At 44.8% G+C, this 21626-nt stretch overlaps 1 protein-coding gene across 3 annotated transcripts in view; it reads left to right on the top strand.

Annotated features, from left to right (window-relative positions):
• CLOCK (clock circadian regulator) overlaps positions 1 to 21626 on the top strand; it is a 391283-nt gene that overhangs the window by 230843 nt on the left and 138814 nt on the right. For all 3 annotated transcript variants that reach the window (XM_082245462.1, XM_082245463.1, XM_082245464.1), the window contains 2 exons: positions 7781 to 7901; positions 16984 to 17097. In XM_082245462.1, coding sequence (XP_082101588.1) covers positions 7781 to 7901; positions 16984 to 17097 — 235 coding nt within the window. The remainder of the gene's footprint in view (positions 1 to 7780; positions 7902 to 16983; positions 17098 to 21626) is intronic.

The following is a 21626-nucleotide window of genomic DNA, read 5'->3' on the forward strand; positions in this document are numbered from 1 at the left end:
CCTGGGACTGCCACTCCACCGTAGGTTTTAGGTAACGTGAGCAGGTTTCTACGGAGTCTGGGCCGATGCCCAGCCCATATAAACCTGGTAAAGGTAGCGTCCACTTGGCGAAAAAAGAGAGCAGGGATAGACACTGGAAGGGTCTGAAATAGAAAGAGAAACTTCAGGAGTATGGACATCTTGAGTATGTTGCAGTGGCCAAACCATGAATGGAGACCTGTCGGCCACTTATCCAGCAAAGCTCGGGTCGAGGTCAGGAGAGGCGGGAAGTTTAGGCGATATATATCAGAGGGGCTCGGTGACAGTAGCGTCCCCAGATACCTCAAGGCCACCGACGCCCATTTAAAGGAAAAGTTGTGGCGGAGGGAATCTTGCAGTTGAGTGGAGAGAGACACTCCCATGGCTTCTGATTTATTGTAATTAATTTTCAGATGGGAGACCGCACCATAAAGTTTAAATTCACAAAGGGGGTTCGGTAAGGACACCAAAGGCTTGGTAAGGGAAAAGAGGAGGTCGTCCGCGTATGCTGAAATTTTATAGGTATCAGTGCCCACTAGCAATCCCATTACATCAGGGTTGAGGCGGACCCTGATCCGGAAGGGTTCCAAGGTGAGGGCAAAGAGAAGGGGCGAAAGGGGGCACCCCTGTCTCGTGCCGTTAGAGATCTGGAAAGGTGAGGAGAGCACTCCATTGGCCTTTACCACCGCGCGGGGGCAAGAATAGATGCTGGTTATCCAGCTGAGCATGCGTGGGCCAAGTCCAAAACGGTGCAGGGCCTCAAACATGTAAGCCCAACTGACCCGATCGAAAGCCTTCTCGGCATCTGTGCTCAAGAAGACCGTCGGTCGGCACTGGGTCTTGGCTAGATGGATTAGATTCAGGACCTTGGTGGTGGTGTCCCTAGCTTCCCGTGTGGAGATGAATCCCACCTAATCAAGGTGCACCAGATCTGGTTGGAGGTGTTGTAGCCTAGAGGCGATCATCTTGGCGAAGAGCTTCAAGTCCGCATTCAGCAGTGAGATCGGGCGGTAACTCCCGCAGACAGAAGGGTCCTTCCCTTCCTTGGGTATAACCGAGATGTGTGCCAGTAAGGAGTCCGCATGAAAGGAGGTGGGCCGACCAATCTCATTGAACAGCTTCAACATAGAAGGGAGAAGCTGGGACTGCAATTGCTGATAGTACATGACGGTAAAACCGTCAGGGCCAGGAGCCTTGCCTCGTTTCGCTGCCTTGATGGCCAGAGATAGTTCATCCTGGGTAAAAGCCTCGTCCAAAACCTCCCGCGGGGACGGGAATCTCGGGAGGGGGACTGAGTCAAGATAGGACTCCACAGCCGGAGCATTAGAAGGGTCCCGGGGTAGGTAGTATAGACCCGAGTAAAAATCCCCAAAGCATTGAGAGATTTCCCTGGGGAGATGGAGCTTACGACCTCCATCCCCCGTAATAAAGGGAATATAAGAAGAGGCCTGCTGGTCCCTAAGGGCTCTAGCTAGCACCCTCCCACATTTGTCGCCTGATTCATATTGGATCCGCTTACATCTCTGAAGGGCTGCCTTAGCACGGTACTTCAGGAGATCTGCGACCTGGGTCCGCAGGGCGGTTAATTCAGCACCAACGGAAGGGTCTTGGTGGCGCTTATGGCGCTGTTCAAGCCGTGAGATGTCCTTGAAGTGTGGCTATCTGCCTATCTCTGGCTTTCTTGATATGCGATCCATGCCCAATCAGGACCCCTCGTATCACCGCCTTGTGTGCCTCCCATACAACTCCAGGGTCACTGTCTGGGGTCTCATTTAGCTGGAAATAAGTTTGGAGCTGTTGGGAGACATCCGCTAACACCTCCGGGTCTTGCAGGAGGCTCTCATTGAGTCGCCAACACCAGTCCGACTCCCTGTCTGCTCTCCCAAGTCTCACCTCCATAGTAACAGGCACATGGTCCGACCATGTAATAGAGCCAATGTCTAGGTCAACCATGGAGGGGAGGAGACTGTGGGTAACCAGGAACATATCAATATGGGAGTATACATTGTGCGGGTGGGAGAAGAAAGTATAATCCCTCTCACCTGCCCCTGAACTCCCCGAGGGACAGATGAGACTCCCACAGACGTCTAGGGGAAGGTTCCAGTCACCCTCCAAGAGTAACCTACCTTCTGCAAAGTCCATAAGGGATGTCAGGGTCTTCTTTAAGAATGTATCTTGATGTGTGTTTGGACCATATATATTGGCTAAGGTGACCAACACTCCACCAATACAGCCCTTGAGGAATAAGAACTAGCCCTGGGGGTCAATGCATTGTGCAAGAAGGGACCATGGAACATTGTTCGAGAGCAGGATGGATACGCCTTTCGATTTAGCAGAGACATTACGGGCATGGTAAGCGTTAGGAAAAAATCTGTTTTGAAGAAAAGGAAGGCCGCCTGACCGAAAATGGGTTTCTCGGATAAAAGCACTGTCTGAGCGCGAGCGTCTCAGGTCACCTAGGAGCAGTCGTCTCTTTTCGGGCACATTAAGTCCCCTGGCAATCCAGGTGGTTACCCGCACAGGGTCCATGGCAGGGGGGGGGACAGGGGGCAGGACAGGCAGGCAACAGAAAAGAAGGCCGGTACCGAGGTACGGCTCAAGAAAGGGGGCTCCAGAAAAAGTGGACAGGAGCACCTCAACAAGGGAAAAGCGAGATTATATCCAAGAAGGAACCAAAAGAAGGAGGATGAAGGGAGGAGAACGAGTAAGAAAGGAAAAGGGTAAATGAGAGAGAGAAGAAAGAAAAAGCTAAAAAGAAAAAAAAGGGGGGGGGACAAAAAAGACACCCGTTCGAGGAGAAACAACCCTCTGGGGTGTAAGCCTAAGTGGGGGATAGAACCAAACACAGCAAAGGAGTCGAGCTCCGAGGCCAGAGCTCCCTCAATATAGAAACAAACGGTGATATATACCACATGAGAAAAATTGAGACATTAAATGAACAATGGAACAGGTCCACAGAGCGAGTCTCACTCACTCCCAAATCTCACTCTATGGAGATAACGTAGCCCTCTTGATACATAAAATCAAGCATATACATGTAAATGACTAACCACCGGGAGTACGCTGCCATTTTTCATTCTCTTGTGTCCCACTAGGGGGCCACTGTGGGCGGTCGTGCTAGCTGACCATAGGACTTCTGTTCCCTGATCTTCTCTTTTTGTATGAAACAAGAAGCAAACAGGATTTTGTCACTTCTGGTTTCGGTCTTTTGTTTACTGGCCGTTACTGGCTTGTAAAGCAGCTAATGTTATGTTAGGTATCTATTTACTTGGCGTAATGTAATGTAGGGCTGAAACAACTAATCGATTAATCTGTTAGCCGATTAGTTGGCCTGCATACAGAATCCATTATTTGTTTACATATCAGAAAATACAGTGCAACGCACATACGGCTCAGTACACCGTCCTTACATGTCAGTAGATGACAGAGAACTTGTGAATGTGTGAGGAGCAATGCCTCATGGGAAATGTAGTCCTGGGCAAGAGAAGGTACCAAGTGATTCTAAAGGCAGAAGTTTTTTTTTTTTAACCTTGCTATATATACCTTGTTTACAATCACTTTAAGGGCTCTGTGCAGGGAAGATCAGCATCTGAACCCAGAGAAGGTGGAGGCTGATAGACTAGAAGTGATACAAGGCATTACAATTACATTTAGAGTAAAAGTTAACTAGTATTGTGCATTATATTTAAAATTATTATAACCATGAAAAAAAAGTCTTAGCTGTTAGTACTACTTTAATATAAAAATGTTATTTTCCCCCCTCCACCCTTCATATAGCTTCATGTTCGACTCCCAGTTAAAAATATCCTGCATATCCGACTTCTAGGCATATTTTTTTTTTTTATATACATACACATGATACAAGATATAAATATTTTCACTGTTTCACAGTAGAAATTATATTACAGTAGCAATTATCTGCTATTTTTTTTTTACTGTAAAGGGCTTTTTTTTTTTAAACCCCCATCATGACAGGTGATAAAAAAAAGCATGCTGCTGCTACTAAAGGTTTTATGCTGCCCATATATGTATTGGATTTTTGGACAAAAATATTTCCATCTATATTTATACAAAAATGATTTGTATATTTGTTAAATGGTAGAGTATTGTTTGAAAATTCCACTTGCTTTTAACATTCAATTTTAAAATGAATATAACATCTGAGCAAAAACCACATACACTATTTGAAGATTCGTTTGATCGAGAAGTTTTCCATTCTACTCCTTCGAATGTTCCTGTCACTGTGATTGACAATGAACACTGAATAGACCCCACTAATGGTTGTAAATTTGGATGAATATTTTTAAAAATTTTCTAAAAAATGTAGTTTGTGCATGGCCAGTATAAGTGACAGCGTGTGAAAGTGTATCAAGCTACCTGCCTATTAATAAGGGAGTGTGTCATGAATATTCTATACCAATCCAGTCTGAAAATCTGCAAAAAAGTGTTTTAGGTCTTTTCAAATTTTAAGAATTTTGGTCTCTGAGTCTATGTACCACATTTAAACCTCCAATAATACATATATATGTCTCAGAGTGGATTAAATATCAAACTATATAGCTGGATATTTATATTTACCATTGCATATAGATATTTAAGAATATTAACTAAGTTATACACCAACTACACCGATTACGGTAGTCGATTAACCGAAACAATAATTGACCAACTAATCGATTATGAAAATAATCGTTAGGTGCAGCGCTAATGTAATGTTATATATTGTTCTATATTGTGCCAAAAATGTAGCATTCTATTGTGTTTGTATGCATTAAAATTTGCTTTTCCTGACATTGAACATTCGAGTTTGATAAACCACTGCGCAAATGGGGATTCAGTATATGATTGGGCACAAATGGGAATTCGGTATATGATGTCATTATAGGCGAAACCTTGGGATCTAGTGATCACCAGTCAGTGTGGTTTAATATAAGAACTGTGAAAGAGTCACACCACACAAAAACAAAAGTTTTAGATTTTAGAAAAACAGACTTTTCAAAAATGAAATTAGTCATAAATGAGTCCTTATCAGACTGGAACGGATTACATGGAGTCCAGGAGAAATGGGACTACTTAAAAGGTGCATTATTGAAGGCAACAGAAAATTGCATTTGACTTGTCAGTAAAAGCAAAAAAAGGAAGAGACCACTGTGGTACTCAGCAGAAGTGGCCCAAATCATTAAAAATAAAAAGCTAGCATTTTGTAATTCTAAAAAAACACAGAGCAATGAAGATAAGGAAATCTACAAGATTAGGCAGAAAGAGGCCAAGCAAGTTATAAGAACTTCTAAAGCGCAGGCAGAAGAAAAACTAGCTCGGTCTATGAAAAAGGGGGATAAGACATTCTTCAGATATATAAATGAGAAAAGGAAATTAAAACAAGGAATAACTAAATTAAAAACAAAGGACGGAAGGTATGTAGAAGGGAATAAAGGGCTAGCCGATTGCCTTAATGAATACTTCTGTTCAGTTTTTACAGAAGAAAAAGGAGAAGGACCTCCACTTGAAAGGATGACTAATGAATCGTTTGATGTATGTGTCTTTACAGAGGAAGACGTTCTAAGATTGCTGTCTAAAGTGAAGACAAATAAGTCACAGGGTCCTGATGAGATACACCCAAAATTATTAAAAGAGCTCAGTGGTGAGCTGGCAAAACCATTAACAGATTTAATTAACCAATCATTAGTAACAGGAGTCGTCCCGGAAGATTGGAAATTGGCAAATGTCGTGCCCATTCACAAGAAAGGTAGTAGGGAGGAATCGAGCAACTATAGACCAGTGAGTCTGATATAAATAGTAGGCAAATTAATGGAAACCCTATTAAAGGATAGGATTGTGGAACATCTTAAATCCCATGGATTGGAAGATGAAAAACAACATGGATTTACTTCAGGGAGATCATGTCAAACAAATCTTATAGATTTTTTTGACTGGGTGACTAAAATAATAGACGGTGGAGGTGCAGTAGACATTGCATATCTAGATTTTAGTAAGGCTTTTGACACTGTCCCACATAGAAGACTTATCAATAAACTGCAGTCATTGAGCATGGACTCCCATATTGTTGAGTGGATTAGGCAGTGGCTGAGTGACAGACAACAGAGGGTTGTAGTCAATGGAGAACATTCAGAACAAGGTCATGTTACCAGTGGGGTACCTCAGGGATCTGTACTGGGACCAATTTTGTTTAATATCTTCATAAGTGATATTGCAAAAGGCCTCGATGGTAAGGTTTGTATTTTTGCTGATGACACAAAGATATGTAACAGGGTTGATGTTCCTGGAGGGAAACGCCAAATGGAAAAGGATTTAGGAAAACTAGAAGAATGGTCAGAACTCTGGCAACTGAAATTTAATGTGGATAAGTGCAAGATAATGCACCTGAGGCGTAAAAACCCAAGGGCAGAATATAGAATATTTGACACAGTCCTGACCTCAGTATCTGAGGAAAGGGATTTAGGAGTAATTATTTCAGAAGACTTAAAGGTGGGAAGACAATGTAATAGAGCAGCACGAAATGCCAGCAGAATGCTTGGATGTATAGGGAGAGGTATAAGCAGTAAAAAGAGAGAAGTGCTTATGCCGCTGTACAGAACACTGGTGAGCCCTCACTTGGAGTATTGTGCGCAGTACTGGAGGCCATATCTCCAGAAGGATATAGATACTCTAGAGAGAGTTCAGAGAAGAGCTACTAAACTAGTACATGGATTGCAGGAAAAAACTTACCAGGAAAGGTTAAAGGACCTTAATATGTATAGCTTGGAAGAAAGAAGAGACAGAGGGGATATGATAGAAACTTTTAAATACATAAAGGGAATCAACTCGGTAAAGGAGGAGAGCATATTTAAAAGAAGAAAAACTACCACAAGAGGATACAGTTTTAAATTAGAGGGGCAAAGGTTTAAAAGTAATATGAGGAAGTATTACTTTACTGAGAGAGTAGTGGATGCATGGAATAACCTTCCTGCAGAAGTGGTAGCTGCAAATACAGTGAAGGAGTTTAAGCATGCATGGGATAGGCATAAGGCTATCCTTCATATAAGATAGGGCCAGGGACTATTCATAGGATTCAGATATATTGGGCAGACTAGATGGGCCAAATGGTTCTTATCTGCCGACACATTCTATGTTTCAAATATAGTGTGACAAACAATTGCAAAACCCACCATTTTATTCTCCAGGGACTTTGCTTAGATATTTATTTTTTCTAGCAAAAATTTCAGATTTTTACATGCTTGTGAGAAATGTCAGAACTGGCCCAGTTTTAAAATGGTTAATATTGATGCAATCTTTCTGAATGCATGCACTTTGACATCAGATGTTGCAAGCACTAAAATTTTGACACTTTTAAAGACTTCCTTCAGCATTCAACCACTTGTTTTCATCTTTCCTGGCCACCTCTTGTGAAAGAAACCCAAAGAATAACTCTAATCAAAACTTATTTAGTATTTTGATGATGGTGAAGGGTTAGAACCTTTGTCATTTTTTTTTCTATATTAACGTTTGTATTCTAATTTGGTGAGACATTCCCTTACCTTTTTGTTTAGGCGTGGCTAGCTTTCCCTGAAACAGAAAGTGAAATATCCCCAACGAACAAAGGTTAAAAGCCTTCTATACACCATCTAGCACAAAAAAAAAACTCTGTCTACAGTTCTGGCTTAATGCTCATATTTGTATCTGAATGTCATAACTTGGAACTGAAATAAATGAGTCGTTTTTCAGCTGGTATGTGGCTAATATTTTTATTTCCTTTTTTTTATAGTCTGATTTGGTTGATCAGAGTATATTTAATTTTGTCCCCGAAGGGGAACATTCAGAGATATATAAAATCCTTTCTACACGCACATTGGAAAGTGGTCCTTTGGGTTCAGATTATCTAAAAAGTAAGTTTTTCTGATAAAACTCTTCAATAATTAGCATTTTGATGCACTTTATTCTTAACATACTTGTTGCTACATGAGGGATATATTATTTCTTTAAAGATATTTGTTCACCTCAAAAACATATTTTTCCTTGAAAGGACTGCAAAATCTGACAGCAAGACCTACTAAAAGTGTAGGTGCAGATTAAAAAAAAAAAAAAAAGATCCGTGCTTCTCCCTTGCTAGATAAGCTGTGTGGCATAGCTGTATAAATCTCAGGTGGTCAAAAAAACAAATACTTAGGCAGATATACAACTGTAATTCCAAAAAAGTTAAGACCATGTGTTAAATCTATATTAAATTAGAATGCAATGATTTTAAAATCTCATAAACCCATATTTTATTCACAATCGAAAGAAAGCATATCAAATGCTTAAACGTAAAATGTACCATTTCAAGAAAAAAATAAGGTAACTTTGAAATTGATGGCAGCACGCATTTCTCAGAAAGTTGGGACAGGACAGGGCAACCGAAACCTGGCAAAGTAAGTGGTACGAACAAGGAAAAGCTGGAAGAACATTTTGCAGCTAATTAGGTTAGTGGTAACAGGTCAGTAACATAAAGAGAGTAACATAAAAAAATCTTAGAGAGTCAGCATGTTTTCGAAGTAAAAATGGGTAGAGATTTGCCAATGAAAAGCTGCAACTAAAAATGTTTAGATAGTGTGCGTTACTCACATGCTAAGGCTGCCCATAGAGGGATCTTTTGTTTGATCAGCCGACGGGGTAAAAAAAAAACGGATTCCCCCATCCACACAAGTGAGGTTGATGGAGGAATACTCCCTGCTGTGCTATTGTATTCTTACAGGGCCTGTCCGCTATTAACATACACTGATCAGTGCTGCAGCCAGTTTTGTGCATACGCTGACCAAATTAAAATTTCTCTTTTGTTTATTGACGGACACAGCTCCTTTCATTCTTGACCATTGGGTTATGCTGTCCCCTACAGGAGTAGGACACTAGGCAGAAAAACTTCTGGCTAAACCCATGGCCAGTCCCAGGGAATATACTCCCTCTTCCTGCTATGGTCACTCAGGAGTAAGGACTTAGGTCATTGCTGGGCTATTTGGTCCTGGCAAAATTTTTTAGATAGAAAATATTTTCCTTCTGCATTTTTGCTGTGAGATCTACTATTAACTGCCAGTCTGGCCAGTGAGCATGCAGGCCTCAGCTCCGCTCTAGGTTGGCCGCGACATAGCCCCACTGGACGGGGGCTGGCCCTGTGAGTTAAACGTCTCGCGAAATCACATACGACCTGGCCTCGGTCTGAGTCACAGCGTTCCTCCTGACCGACTGCCCCCCATTTTGATGGAGAGGAGGATCTGTCTGGAGTTTTGCCCACCTGGTTCCTGGTATGGTGAGTAGCTGTCCCCCCTCTTCTACCCCTGGAGGGTTTTGGGGTGGATGTGGGCCCCTTCTTGGGACAGTCAGACACCTGGATTCCCCTCCTTCCCGCAGGCACCCCCTCCCACTTGCCAAGCCCCTCATCCTGCCCCCTCCACATACACTGGGGATTTTTTTCTTGGGTGGTCTGGCCACTTTCCTGGGGTGGGGGCAGGGCCCCCCATCCTGCCTGGATCTGTCCTGAGGCCTGGTCTCCCAATTCTGGGTCTCTCGTGTGCCTCGTGCTGCCGCTATTTTGTTGTAGCCTGTGTATTCCTATACACGACGGTCATATTTGTGTAGTCCGGAGGCCATTTTCTTGTTGTTTTCCATTGCAAATAACGGTAGCCTTGACAGTGGAGCCCTATGGGTGGGGATTTCGGCAGTGGGACCCCCTCCTTATCCCCTGTTGCTGACTCTTGGATCATTTAACTTCCTGATCGCCGCACGTGTAGTGCAGATTCTCCTTGTGGTTGCAGGTGCCTGTGTCGACGGGTTGTGAGTCTGGTGGGGTCCTCTCCCTCTCTGCTGAGGATCGCTTTGTGCCTTGTGCTTGGCGACTGGGTGATGCTGTCAGCGCGGGGGGGGGGGGGTTGTCCCTTAGCAGTGTGTTACACTTTTTTTGTGGGGTCCCCCTGGTGAGGTGACTCATGGAGTCTTTGGAGCATGTTTCCCCACCTGATCCCTTCGGGTCCCAAGCTTCCATCCATCCATGCATGCACGGACGGCGGCCCTGGAGTCCCTTGTGTCTTAGGTGGAGGTGGCTTGCGGGTGTTGGGCTAACAAAAAGCGCCCCCTGCCTCATCTGTCTCATCAGATCCTGAATCTGATTCAGCCACTGTGGACTTGGGTCCTCTTCTGGGTCTGTGACCACGCGCCTGGAATCCTCTGATAGTGAGCATAATTCCACCAAGTCTGCAACCGTGCACGAAAAGGCGCTTTTGGATGCACTGATTGCATCTGTGTGTGAGACGACCCTGAAGATAGAGGATACAGCTGAAGCTGCGACGGAGGCGCAGGTACCCTTTGGCACTCACAAGCTATCTAGAGCGGCAAAGGGGTTTCCTTTCCGTGCCTATTTTGAATTGCAGCTAAAGAGTGGGGACGACCAAAGCGTCCCTGTGGGGTTCCTAAGTGTTTCACGAGGCGTTACCCCTATGTGGAGTCCCTTCTTAAGAAGTGGACTTTGCCACCAGTGGTGGACCCTGAGTGGGCTTAAACTGCAACGCTGTGACCCAGAGGGAGGACAGCTCCCCCCTGCCTTTGCTGAGCTGACAGACCAGCAGGCCTTGACTAATCTTCCCTTTCAAGGAGATCGCCTGTTTTGAGCTATCCTGGATGACATCATTAAAGGTCTCACAGGGGGGGAAGAGTACCTTTCTTCCGCAGGCTGCGAAGGTCAAGAAACCTCATCATAGATGTGGACCTTCCTTCTCGGCTCAGAAGTTTTTTAGTCTCTCAGGTTCTAATGACAAGGGCTCGGAAGCCTTTCAGGGCCTCCTCTGGTGGATCCAAATTAACCTGGTCTGGCAAGCCGAGAGTGGGCTTGTTCAGATCCGCACATAAGGCTCCTTCTGCATGAAGGTGCGCCTTCGGGGGTGGGGTGATGTCTTCGCTGGTTTCTGGATCCGTGGACTTCCTTGTACAAGACAAGTGGGGTCCACAAAGTCATTCGGTCCGGCTACAAGATCGAGTTTCGCTCTTGTCCCCTGGCAAGGTTTTTTTTTTTCTTCCAACCTGCGCCTGTCCCCAAACCGGTTACAGGGTCTGTTTTGGGGCGGTACAAGACTTGTTCCTTTAAGGGGTGATTGTTTCGGTTCCGACTTTCGAACGTTTTCATGTTTTTTTACTCAAACCTGTTCCCAGGAAGGAAGGCAAAGTGCATCCAATCCTGGATCTCAAGGCGCTAAGCTGCTTTTGTGCGGATACAGGAGTTCAGAATGGAGTCCATTCGAACGGTGGGGGCATCCCTGCGTCTGGGGGATTTCCTCGCCTCTATAGGCATCCTTGATCTCTATCTTTACATTCCAATATGTGCCAGTCACCAGCGTTTTCTTTGCTTTGCTGTGGGAGAGGAGCATTATCAGTGGCGTTACCCTCTTGCCTCTGCTCCTCGAGTCTTCACAAAATCTTTGGCTCCGGAGCTTACTACGCCAATGGGGGATCGCGGTACTGGGTTACTTGGATGATCTCCTTCTGCGAGTGGAATCTGCTCTTGTGGAGAACCTGGAGATCACAATACGAGCTTTGCGGGAGTTCGGCTGGATTCTGATTTTACAGAAGTCTGCCCTCATCCACAAAGCTGGACTATTTGGGCCTGACTCTGGACTCGGCCGTAGCTAGAGTGCTCCTTCCACTGGACAAACTCCAGAAAATGCAGACTGCAATTCGCCTCCTGCTGACCAACAAAAATGGTCATCCCTCTGGACTTGCATGAGGGTGCTGGGCCTGATGGTATCTACCTTTTTTTAGGTGGTTTTGTTTGCACAGTTACATACGAGGTCTCTACAAACAGAGATTCTGACCATGTGGGACAAGACTTCACTAGTCTCTGGACAATCAGATCTGGCTGAGTCGGGGAACAAAGGAGTCCCTGATATGGTGGCTTCACTCTCCGGTGCTTCGGCTGGCAAGATCCTTCCTCCCCTTGTATTGGACAGTGGTCACCACAGATACCAGCCTGTCCGCTGGGGAGGCGTCATCGGCAATCATTTTGCTCAGGGGATTTGGATGCTGGAAGAGTCAAGACTACCGTCCTGGAACTCCAAGCGATCAGACTGGGTCTGAATCATTGGACAGATCATCTTAAGCGATGCCCAATGCACTTTCAATCGAACAATGCCGTGGCTTATGTCAATCACCAAGGGGGCACAAGAAGTGCCCTGACGGCTCTAGAGGTAGCCGGCTTTCTAAGATGGACAGAACGGTGCGTTCCAGCCCTCTTCGTCATACACATTGCTGGATCAGCTGTGTCTCAGGTTGGGCACCTCCCGAGGTGGATCTGTTGGCATCTCGGCTCAACAGAAAGGTGCAGAGGTTTGTAGCTTGGTCAAGGGATCCACTGGCGGATGCCATAGACGCGCTGGTGGCCCCGTGGGGTCAGTATAATTTGATCTGCGCCTTCCCTCCTCTCCGGCTTCTGCCCAGATCCCAACGCAGGATCGAGACAGAAGGGATTCCGGTCAGCTTAGTGGCTCCAGACTGGTCTTGCCTGACTTGGTACGCTGATCTAGTGTGGCTGGTCACCGACGTTCCTTGAAAGCTTCCTCTCAGGGAGAATCTGCTGTCCCAAGGACCGATCTTCCACCCGTCTTTACAGTCGCTGGCTTTGACGGCTTGGCTGTTGAACGCCAGGTGCTAAAGGATAGAGGTTTGTCTGAGTCGGTGATTCCTACATTGGTAAAAGCTAGGAAATCTACTTCTAGGAAGATCTACCATTGTACATGGAAGACGTACATTGCGTGGTGTGAGTCTCTTGGGGTTCATCCCTGCTCCTTCTTGGGGGCTCAGATCTTAACCTTCCTTCAACGGGGGGGGCTGAACAGAAATTGGCCTTGAGTGCCATATAGGGCGAGGTATCAGCCTTGGCGGGTTTTTCCAATGACTTTTGGCCACACACTCCCCGGTGCGTACTTTTCTTTAGGGTGTCCGACATTTGGTTCCTCCAGTGCGGGCTCCGTTGCCGCCTTGGGATCTTACTTTGGTGCTTTCAGCTCTACAGGAGCCTCCCTTTGAACATTTTTGGGATATTCCCCTGCTTACGCTGTCCCAGAAGGTGGCCTTTTTGATGGCTGAAAGGCTGCCCACAGAGTGTCGAACTGGTGGCGTTATCCTGTCGTTCACCTTATCTGGTGATTCACAAGGATAAGGTGGTGCTTCGCCGCTGTCCATCATTCCTTCCTAAGGTGGTCTCTGACATTCCTTTGAATGAAGACATTGTTTTGCCTTTCCTGTTTCCTAGGCCTAAACATCCAAAGGAAATTGCCTTGCATGCCTTGGATGTGATCCGGGCAATTGGGGTGTACCTGGAAGCTTCAGAGTCCTTTTAAGAGTCAGACTCTTTGTGCTCACGGATGAACCTTGCAAAGGGTCCGCTGCTTCCTTGAGAGAGAGAGAGCCCAGCGCCGATCTGAGTGTAGCGCAGCAGTACTTTAATGACACACAAATTGCAATGCTACTCACAAGAGGTGGATAAAAGCAGGCATCTTAAAATCAATAGGGGAAGGTCTCTGTAGTCACATCCACGGTGGAAGGTCCGGTCAGGCGGGAGCGCTGTGATCAGGGAGGGCAGCCGATGGCCTCATGTGGCAGGCGGGGGACGTACCGATCCTCTTTGATGTTGATGCAGCGTGGGACCACCGGTCGGATGGGTGTAACGTCACTTCAGGAGACACCAGGGGATCAAACGGCGACGCGTTGCGGAGCTCAGCTCCTTCTTGACGGCCTGAAGAAGGAGCGGAGCTCCGCAACGCGTCGCCGTTTGATCCCCTGGTGTCTCCTGAAGTGACGTTACACCCATCCGACCGGCGGTCCCACGCTGCATCAACATCAAAGAGGATCGGCACGTCCCCCGCCTCCCACATGAGGCTATGGCTGCCCTCCCTCATCACAGCGCTCCCGCCTGACCGGACCTTCCACCGTGGATGTGACTACAGAGACCTTCCCCTATTGATTTTAAGATGCCTGCTTTTATCCACCTCTTGTGAGTAGCATTGCAATTTGTGTGTCATTAAAGTACTGCTGTGCTACACTCAGATCGGCGCTGGGCTCTCTCTCTCTCTCTCTCTCTTGGTACCTTACAGGGTTGCTTCACCCTCTACAAGCTTGCAGCCATCCCAGTGTACAGCCACTGGATCGCACTCCATTATCTGCCCATAGTTGACACTGCTACAGTTACCCACACTGTCCGATTGCGCCAACTTTTCTTCCCCATCTGCCTCCGCTGCTTCCTCTGTGACCATTTTCCAGATGGATCAGACAGACGGTGGTTCAGGCCTATTCCATCAGGGTTTCAGGTTCTTCTTTTCCCTGTCAAGGCTCACTCTACTAGGGTGCTTATTGCCCCCTGGGCTTTCAGTCATCAGGCGTCAGTGACGCAGGTTTGCAAGGCGGCCACCTGGTTGTCGGTGCACACTTTTACAAAGTTTTATAAAGTGGATTTTTTTGGCATCTGCGGATGTTTCCTTTGGCCTCAAGGTTTTGCAGGCTGCTGTTTAAGAGGACCTAATCCTCTTTGAGGGTGTGTTTTTTCAGGTGGGCTCAAGTTGTTTTGGTTGAGCACCTGTTGCCTGTTTAGCCTTGGGAGTTTCCCACCCCTTGTGTTTATATGGTCATGAATGACAGGAGATGTGTCCGTCAATGAACGAAAGAGAAAATGGGATTTTTGGCTTACCGTAAAATTCATTTCTCTGATGTTCATTGATGGACACAGCATCCACCCCTCTGTGGAGTTATAATTCTCCTGACACTGCTTGTAACAAAACTGAGGGACTAAGCAGGAAAGGGGAGTATACCCCCTGGGACTGCCCATGGCTGTAACCAGAGGTTTTTCTACCTAGTGTCCTACTCCTGTAGCATAGCCCAATGGTCAAGAATTACAGGAGCTGTGTCCGTCAATGAACATTCGAGAAATAGATTTTATGGTAAGTCGGAAATCCGTTTTCTCGCGTTCCCATTAAAAAAAAAGCTGATCATTAGATCGACTTCTCTCGAGTGGGAATGGCCATACGTGGATTGTAATTTGGCTGCCCCCTGTTGAACCAGCCGATTTTTTGATCCATCTATGGCCAGCATAACAAGACACATGCTAATAGGAGATAATGTGACAGAGAGATGATCTCATCAGTATGCTGCTTCTCCTTTCACTGTCCTGTGGGGACAACCTTGGGGAGGGTCAAGATCTAGAAGTGTTACTTACCAGCAGAAAAAAAAATATCTGTTCTCATACCCTACCTGACAGGCACAGCATAAATTAACAGAATCATTCAGTTTAAAATATTATTATGAAAAATAGTGCAGCGCTAAAAATGTGTGAGTAAATGTGCACAAAGTAAAACGTGAACAATCAAACCAGAATCCAAAAACATGCAAAAAATAAAAAGTCCAGAATGTCCATAAAGTGTAAACTGTGACTTGAAAAAGGTGTTGACTCCAGCATGTGAAATAACTGCAACAAACGATAAATCCCACACCAAAGGAATAAAGGAATCAAGATGTGCTCACCAGATGGTATGGACCCAAAGTACTGCACAGCAAATGGGTCATACACGCTGTATATGTAGATGTCCTCGGTACCAAATAGGCAGGAACCTCGGTAGCGTCTCTGGATCACAGGTGGTTAGCCAGGCTAATTCCTTTGAGGATGTTATTTTTAAGGAAACGCGTTAAAAGTATCATGAGTGCCTATCTTTTCTGAATGCTTCTTACCACCTGTGAAATTGTAAGTGTATTCCTTTATCTTCCAATAAATTGCCCATACAGTATTATGCTATGGTGTCCTTTTGGTTTATCCCTCTCCACAATCCCATGAGTGGGGACTCCTAGGCATTCCTGTGCGGACTGGTTTGGAAGATATTCATCACCACCTGTTATCCAGAGACGCTGCTGAGGTTCCTGCCTATTCGGTACCGAGGACATCTACATATACAGCGTGTATGACCCATTTGCTGTACAGTACTTTGGGTCCATACCATCTGGTGAGCACATCTTGATTCCTTTATTCCTTTGGTGTGGGATTTATCGTATGTTGCAGTTATTTCACACGCTGGAGTCAACACCTTTTTCAAGTCACAGTTTACACTTTATGGACATTCTGGACTTTGATTTTTTTAATTTTTTTGCATTTTGGTTTGATTGTTCACGTTTTACTTTGTGCACATTTACTCACACGTTTTTAGCGCTGCACTATTTTTCTTAATAATATTTTGATCACCATCCCTGTCAGTTGGAGTGTTAGCAGCTTTATATTGTGTTTTACTTTACAGATTAGTTTTAAGTTAGCGCAGTTTATTCACATATTTTTCACTTGGTTTTAAATAATACCCTACCAACAGAAAGTACTGAAAGTAAATGATCATTTCTTACCATCTTTCTAACCCAACTCCTTGCATAATACCCTTGTCATCAGGGGACCTTAGAACCTTTGTCAGGTGTCCTCATTCAGGAGCTTTACCGTCATTTCCTGTACTACTGACAGTTGTCACTGGAACAGGAAGTGGAAGCAATCTCCCAATGTAGTCAGCAGTAAAAGTCTGTTAGAAGTTCTTCCTCTTCCCCACTCTTTCTTCAAAACCCAACGAAAAACATTTTCAGCTGAATTTTGGCAACGTACCTATGAGCAATAAATAATAAACAAAGTGTATCTCCCATTAAAAAAAAAAAAACTATTTGCTAGCTTCCCCCAATCTAAAAACTCCAATTAGATTCACATAAAAACACATTTATGGGAAAAAAAGATTAATACCTACTGCAGATCCTGGTTGAGCACATTTCTGTGAGATTATAGGAATTCTGAGCTTTTGAAACAAACGCTAGGTCCTGCCAGGAAGAATGTGTTTGAAAAGTTGGCATTTATAGTCCAAGTTTTCTTTTTTATAACGAACATGGTAAAATACTCCTAAATAACTTTTCATGCATTTTAATGATAAATTTTGCTTGTTTCAGCAAAAAATGAACTTGAATTCTGTTGCCACATGCTGCGGGGAACAGTTGACCCAAAAGAACCTGCTACATATGAATATGTAAAATGCATTGGAAATTTCAAGTCTTTAAATAATGGTAAGTTACACAGTTCATGAATGAATTGGTAGCACAGGTTAATGGGCCTGTTCAATAGGCAGTCCCAAGGGCCAATGCACAGTGAAGTAGCACAACTGTGTTCAGATTCCTGTTTATGATGGTCAGAGCAGATAGCTGATGCCTGATTTGTTTATGTGAGAAATTTCTCTTTGCCAGTTCCATCGTTTTTTGCACTGCCTATTTGATTAGGCACACTGTATTCCCCTGCTAGCATTTGTCTTTAAATCTGTTAAATCTTAACCAGGATTTACTGAAATGTCATAATAAATGTTAAATAAGCATATCCGGAGCCTTACAAAAATTATTCAATCTCCTAGTTCTATCTTGTTTGGTTGCGTTACAACCTGGAAATAAAATGGATTCTTTGGGGTTTTGCATCATGAGTGTGCATAAGTATTCACCAAAAGCCAATACTTTATAGAGCCACCATTTGATGCAATAATTGCAAGTTTCTTGGGATAGGTCTCTATTAGTTTAGCACATGTAGCCACAGGGATTTTTTTCCCCATTGTTCAAGGCAAAATTGCTCCAGTTCCTTTAACCACTTGCCTACAGTGCACTTTCACCCCCTTCCTGCCCAGACCGATTTTCAGCTTTCAGCGCTCTCACACTTTGACTGAGAATTACTCAGTCATGCAACACTGTACCCATACAAAAATTGTGTCCTTTTTTTCACACAAATAGAGCTTTCTTTTGATGGTATTTGATCAATACTGGGTTTTTTATTTTTTGTGCTATAAATAAAAAAAGACTGAAAATATCGTGAAAAAAACGCATTTTTCTTTGTTTCTGTCATAAAATTTTGCAAATTAGTCATTTTTCTTCACAAATTTTGGCCAAAATTTATACTGCTACTTATCTTTGGTAAAAAAAAACCCAAATAAGTGTATATTATTTGGTCTTTGTGAAAGTTATAGAGTCCACAAGTTATGGTGCTATTCATTGAAAATTGATCACACTTGATCACACCTGATGTACTGAAGGCCTATCTCATTTCTTGAGACACTAAAAGGTCAGGAAAGTACAAATACCCCCCAAATGATCCCTTTTTGGAAAGTAGACATTCCAAGGTATTTAATAAGGGGCATGATGAGTTTTTTGAAGTTGTAATTTTTCCCACAATGCTTTGCAAAATGAAGATTTATTTTTTTTTATTTTTTACAAATTGCCGTATTAACAGGTTATTTCTCTCACACAGCACATGTATACTTGCAACTACACCCCAAAACACATTCTACTACTCCTCCTGAGTATGGCGATACCACATGTGTGAGACTTTTTCACAGCCTGGCCACATACAGAGGCCTAACATCCGAGTAGCAGCGTCCGGCATTCTAGGAGCACAAATTACACATATCATTTCCTAACAACCTATCGCACTTTTGAAGGCCCTGGAGCACCAGGACAATGGAAACCCCCATAAAATGACCCCATTTTGGAAAGCAAACAGCCCAACGTATAATTTTTGAGGCATAATGAGTCTTTTGAATATGTCATTTTTTTCCACAAGTTTTTGGAAAATGTGGAAAGAAAATGAAAACACATTTTTTTTTACACAAAGCTGTCGATTTATGCAATATTTCTAACACATCGCATGTACATAGCAAAACTTGCACCCCAAAATACATTCTGCTATTCCTCCTGAGTATGGCGATACCACATGTGTAACACTTTTTCACAGCCTGGCCACATACATAGGCCTAACATCCAAGTAGCGCTTTACACAAAGTTGTCCATTTATCCACTTTAAGACTGGGCCTATTTTTGACACTTGGTGTTTACAAGCTAAAATCATTTTTTTTGCTAGAAAACTACTTTGAACCCCCAAACATTATATATTTTTTTTTAGCAGAGACGCTAGAGAATAAAATGGAGATCGTTGCAATATTTTTTATCACACCATATTTGCGCAGCAGTCTTCCAAATGCGATTTTTTTGAAAAAAATTCACTTTTTTTTAACTAAAAAATAAGAAAACAGTAAATTTAGCCCAATTTTTTTCCATAATGTGAAAGATAATGTTACGCTGAGTAATTAGATACCCAACATGTCATGCTTCAAAATTGCGCATGCTCACAGAATGGCGCCAAACATTGGTACTTAAAAATCCCCATAGGCAACATTTTAAAAATTTCTGCAGGTTACTAGCTTAGAGTTACAGAGGAGGTCTAGGGCTCAAATTATTGCACTCGCTCTAACGATCGCGGCGATACCTCACATGTATGGTTTGAACACCGTTTACATATGTGGGCGGGACTTGCGTATGCGTTTGCTTCTGCGCGCGAGCTAACGGGGACAGGGCGCTTTAATCTTTTTTTTTTTTTTTTTTTTTTCCTATTTATTTTATTTATTATTTTTTTATTTTTACACAGTTTAAAAAAAAAAAATGTTTTGATCATTTTTATTCCTATTACAAGGAATGTAAACATCCCTTGTAATAGAAATAGGCATGACAGGTCCTCTTTATTGTGAGATCTGGGGTCAAAAAGACCTCACACCTCACAACTACACTAAAAAAGGAAAAAAAAAAAAAAAATTGTTGAAAGAGGAAAAAAAAAAAAGCGGCCCTTTAAACCGGTTGCTAGGCAACGTCTTTTGACGTAGCTCCGGTCCTCCAAGACCATAGAGTTGAGTGAGGGCCATCTTGCCCTCACTCGACTTCCTGTCTCTGAGGATCCGGGACCGGATAGTTTTCCCCGCTGCCGGCGGGTCCGGTAAGCTGGGAAAACGTCTGGGACGCGGCAGGAGGGGGGGGGGCACCTCTTCCCCTGCACCGTAAGGGTAATTCCGCGGCGAATCCGCCACTGGGACCACCCTTATCTGAAAGCCGACCACCCGCCGTTTCAAAAAATACCGGGGTTATGGGGGCTATCTGCTGCCATAACCCCAGTATTTAGCTTTTAATGGCTGACGCATATAGTCGTTAGGCGGTCAGTAAGTGATTGCATGTATATGGCAAACAGGTGACGATGACTGACGGGGTGACAGGTGACGATGACTGATGGGGTGACAGGTGACGATGACTGATGGGGTGACAGGTGACGATGACTGATGGGGTGACAGGTGACGATGATTGATGAGGTGACAGGTGATGATGATTGATGAGGTGACAGGTGACGATGATTGATGGGGTGACAGGTGACGATGATTGATGGGGTGACAGATGACAGTCACTGACGGGGTGACATATGACGATGATTGATGGGGTGACAAGTGACGATCACTGATGGGGTGTCAAGTGACTATGACTGATGGGGTGACAGGTGACGATGACTGATGGGGTGACAGGTGACGGTGATTGATGGGGTGACAGGTGACGGGCGATGGTCACTGATGGGTGACAGGTGACGGCGATGGTGCACGGCGGTACTGATGGCAGTCTCTGGTAACTGGTGAACTTTAGGCTATGTTCACATGTGAGCGTAGCGATCGCGGGCAGAATCACTGCGATTCTGCCCGTGATCCAGAAATCATTGCAAATTGCGGGGCGCCTGTGCGTTGCCCGTGATTTGCAATAGCACCCCAAATGCTGTGCGATGTTGCTGCGATTTCCGCCTGCCGAATCGCGGTAACATCGCACAAACAACGCATGACGCTCCAAATAAAAACTCTTGTACCTTTTTTGGGCGTCATGCGATGTTTGCGCGATGTTACCGCGATTCGGCAGGCGGAAATGGCGGCAACATCGCACAGCGTTTGGGGTGCTATTGCAAATCAGGGGCAACGCACAGGCGTCCCTCGATTTGCAATGATTTCCGGATCGCGGGCAGAATCGCAGTGATTCTGCCCTCGATCGCTGCGCTCACATGTGAACGTTATGGGTGTCAATTTCTGGGCACTGATGAGGTGACTGTTGGGTGACAGGTGACATTGGGGGGGGGCTGAGGACTGTGTGGGGACCTTTATTAGTGTGATTTTACTTTTTGCAGGTACACAGAGCAGTAACTCACTGTTTCTGGCTCTTCTCCCCTCACACTGGAAACTGTATGAGGAGAGAAGAGCTAGTAACACTGAGTTACTGCTCTTTGTTTACATTTTCTGATCGGCTGTGAATGGATTCACAGCCGATCACATAGTAAACAGTCACTGTCAGTGACTGTTTACTACCGCCGGTGACAGCTGTGTTCCTACGGAACACAGTGCCACCGACATGACCGCGCTGCGCGCTCCCGATCGCGCATGCGCGGTCATCTGGTGGGCGCCTTCATTGTGATCGGCTGTGTCATTGGAACACAGCCGATCACGTGGGAAACAGCCACGCCCATTGGCTGTTTCCCCCCTGCCGGTGACGGGGGGTGTCCCGGGGACACCCCGACACCGGCAGTGCAGGGCGGCGCGCACGCGATCGCGCGCCTGCCCTGCTTAAAGTGCCGCCGTCATATGACGGCGGCCCAGGATAATGGTCGCTCCGCTCCGCCGTCATATGACGGCGGGCGGGCGGCAAGCGGTTAAGTTTGATGGGTTGCGCCTATGTACATCAATCTTCAAGTTACCCCAGATTCTCAACTG

This window comes from Pelophylax lessonae (genome assembly GCF_965119305.1).
Source record: "Pelophylax lessonae genome assembly, chromosome: 1".
In the NCBI taxonomy this organism is placed as follows: domain Eukaryota; kingdom Metazoa; phylum Chordata; class Amphibia; order Anura; family Ranidae; genus Pelophylax; species Pelophylax lessonae.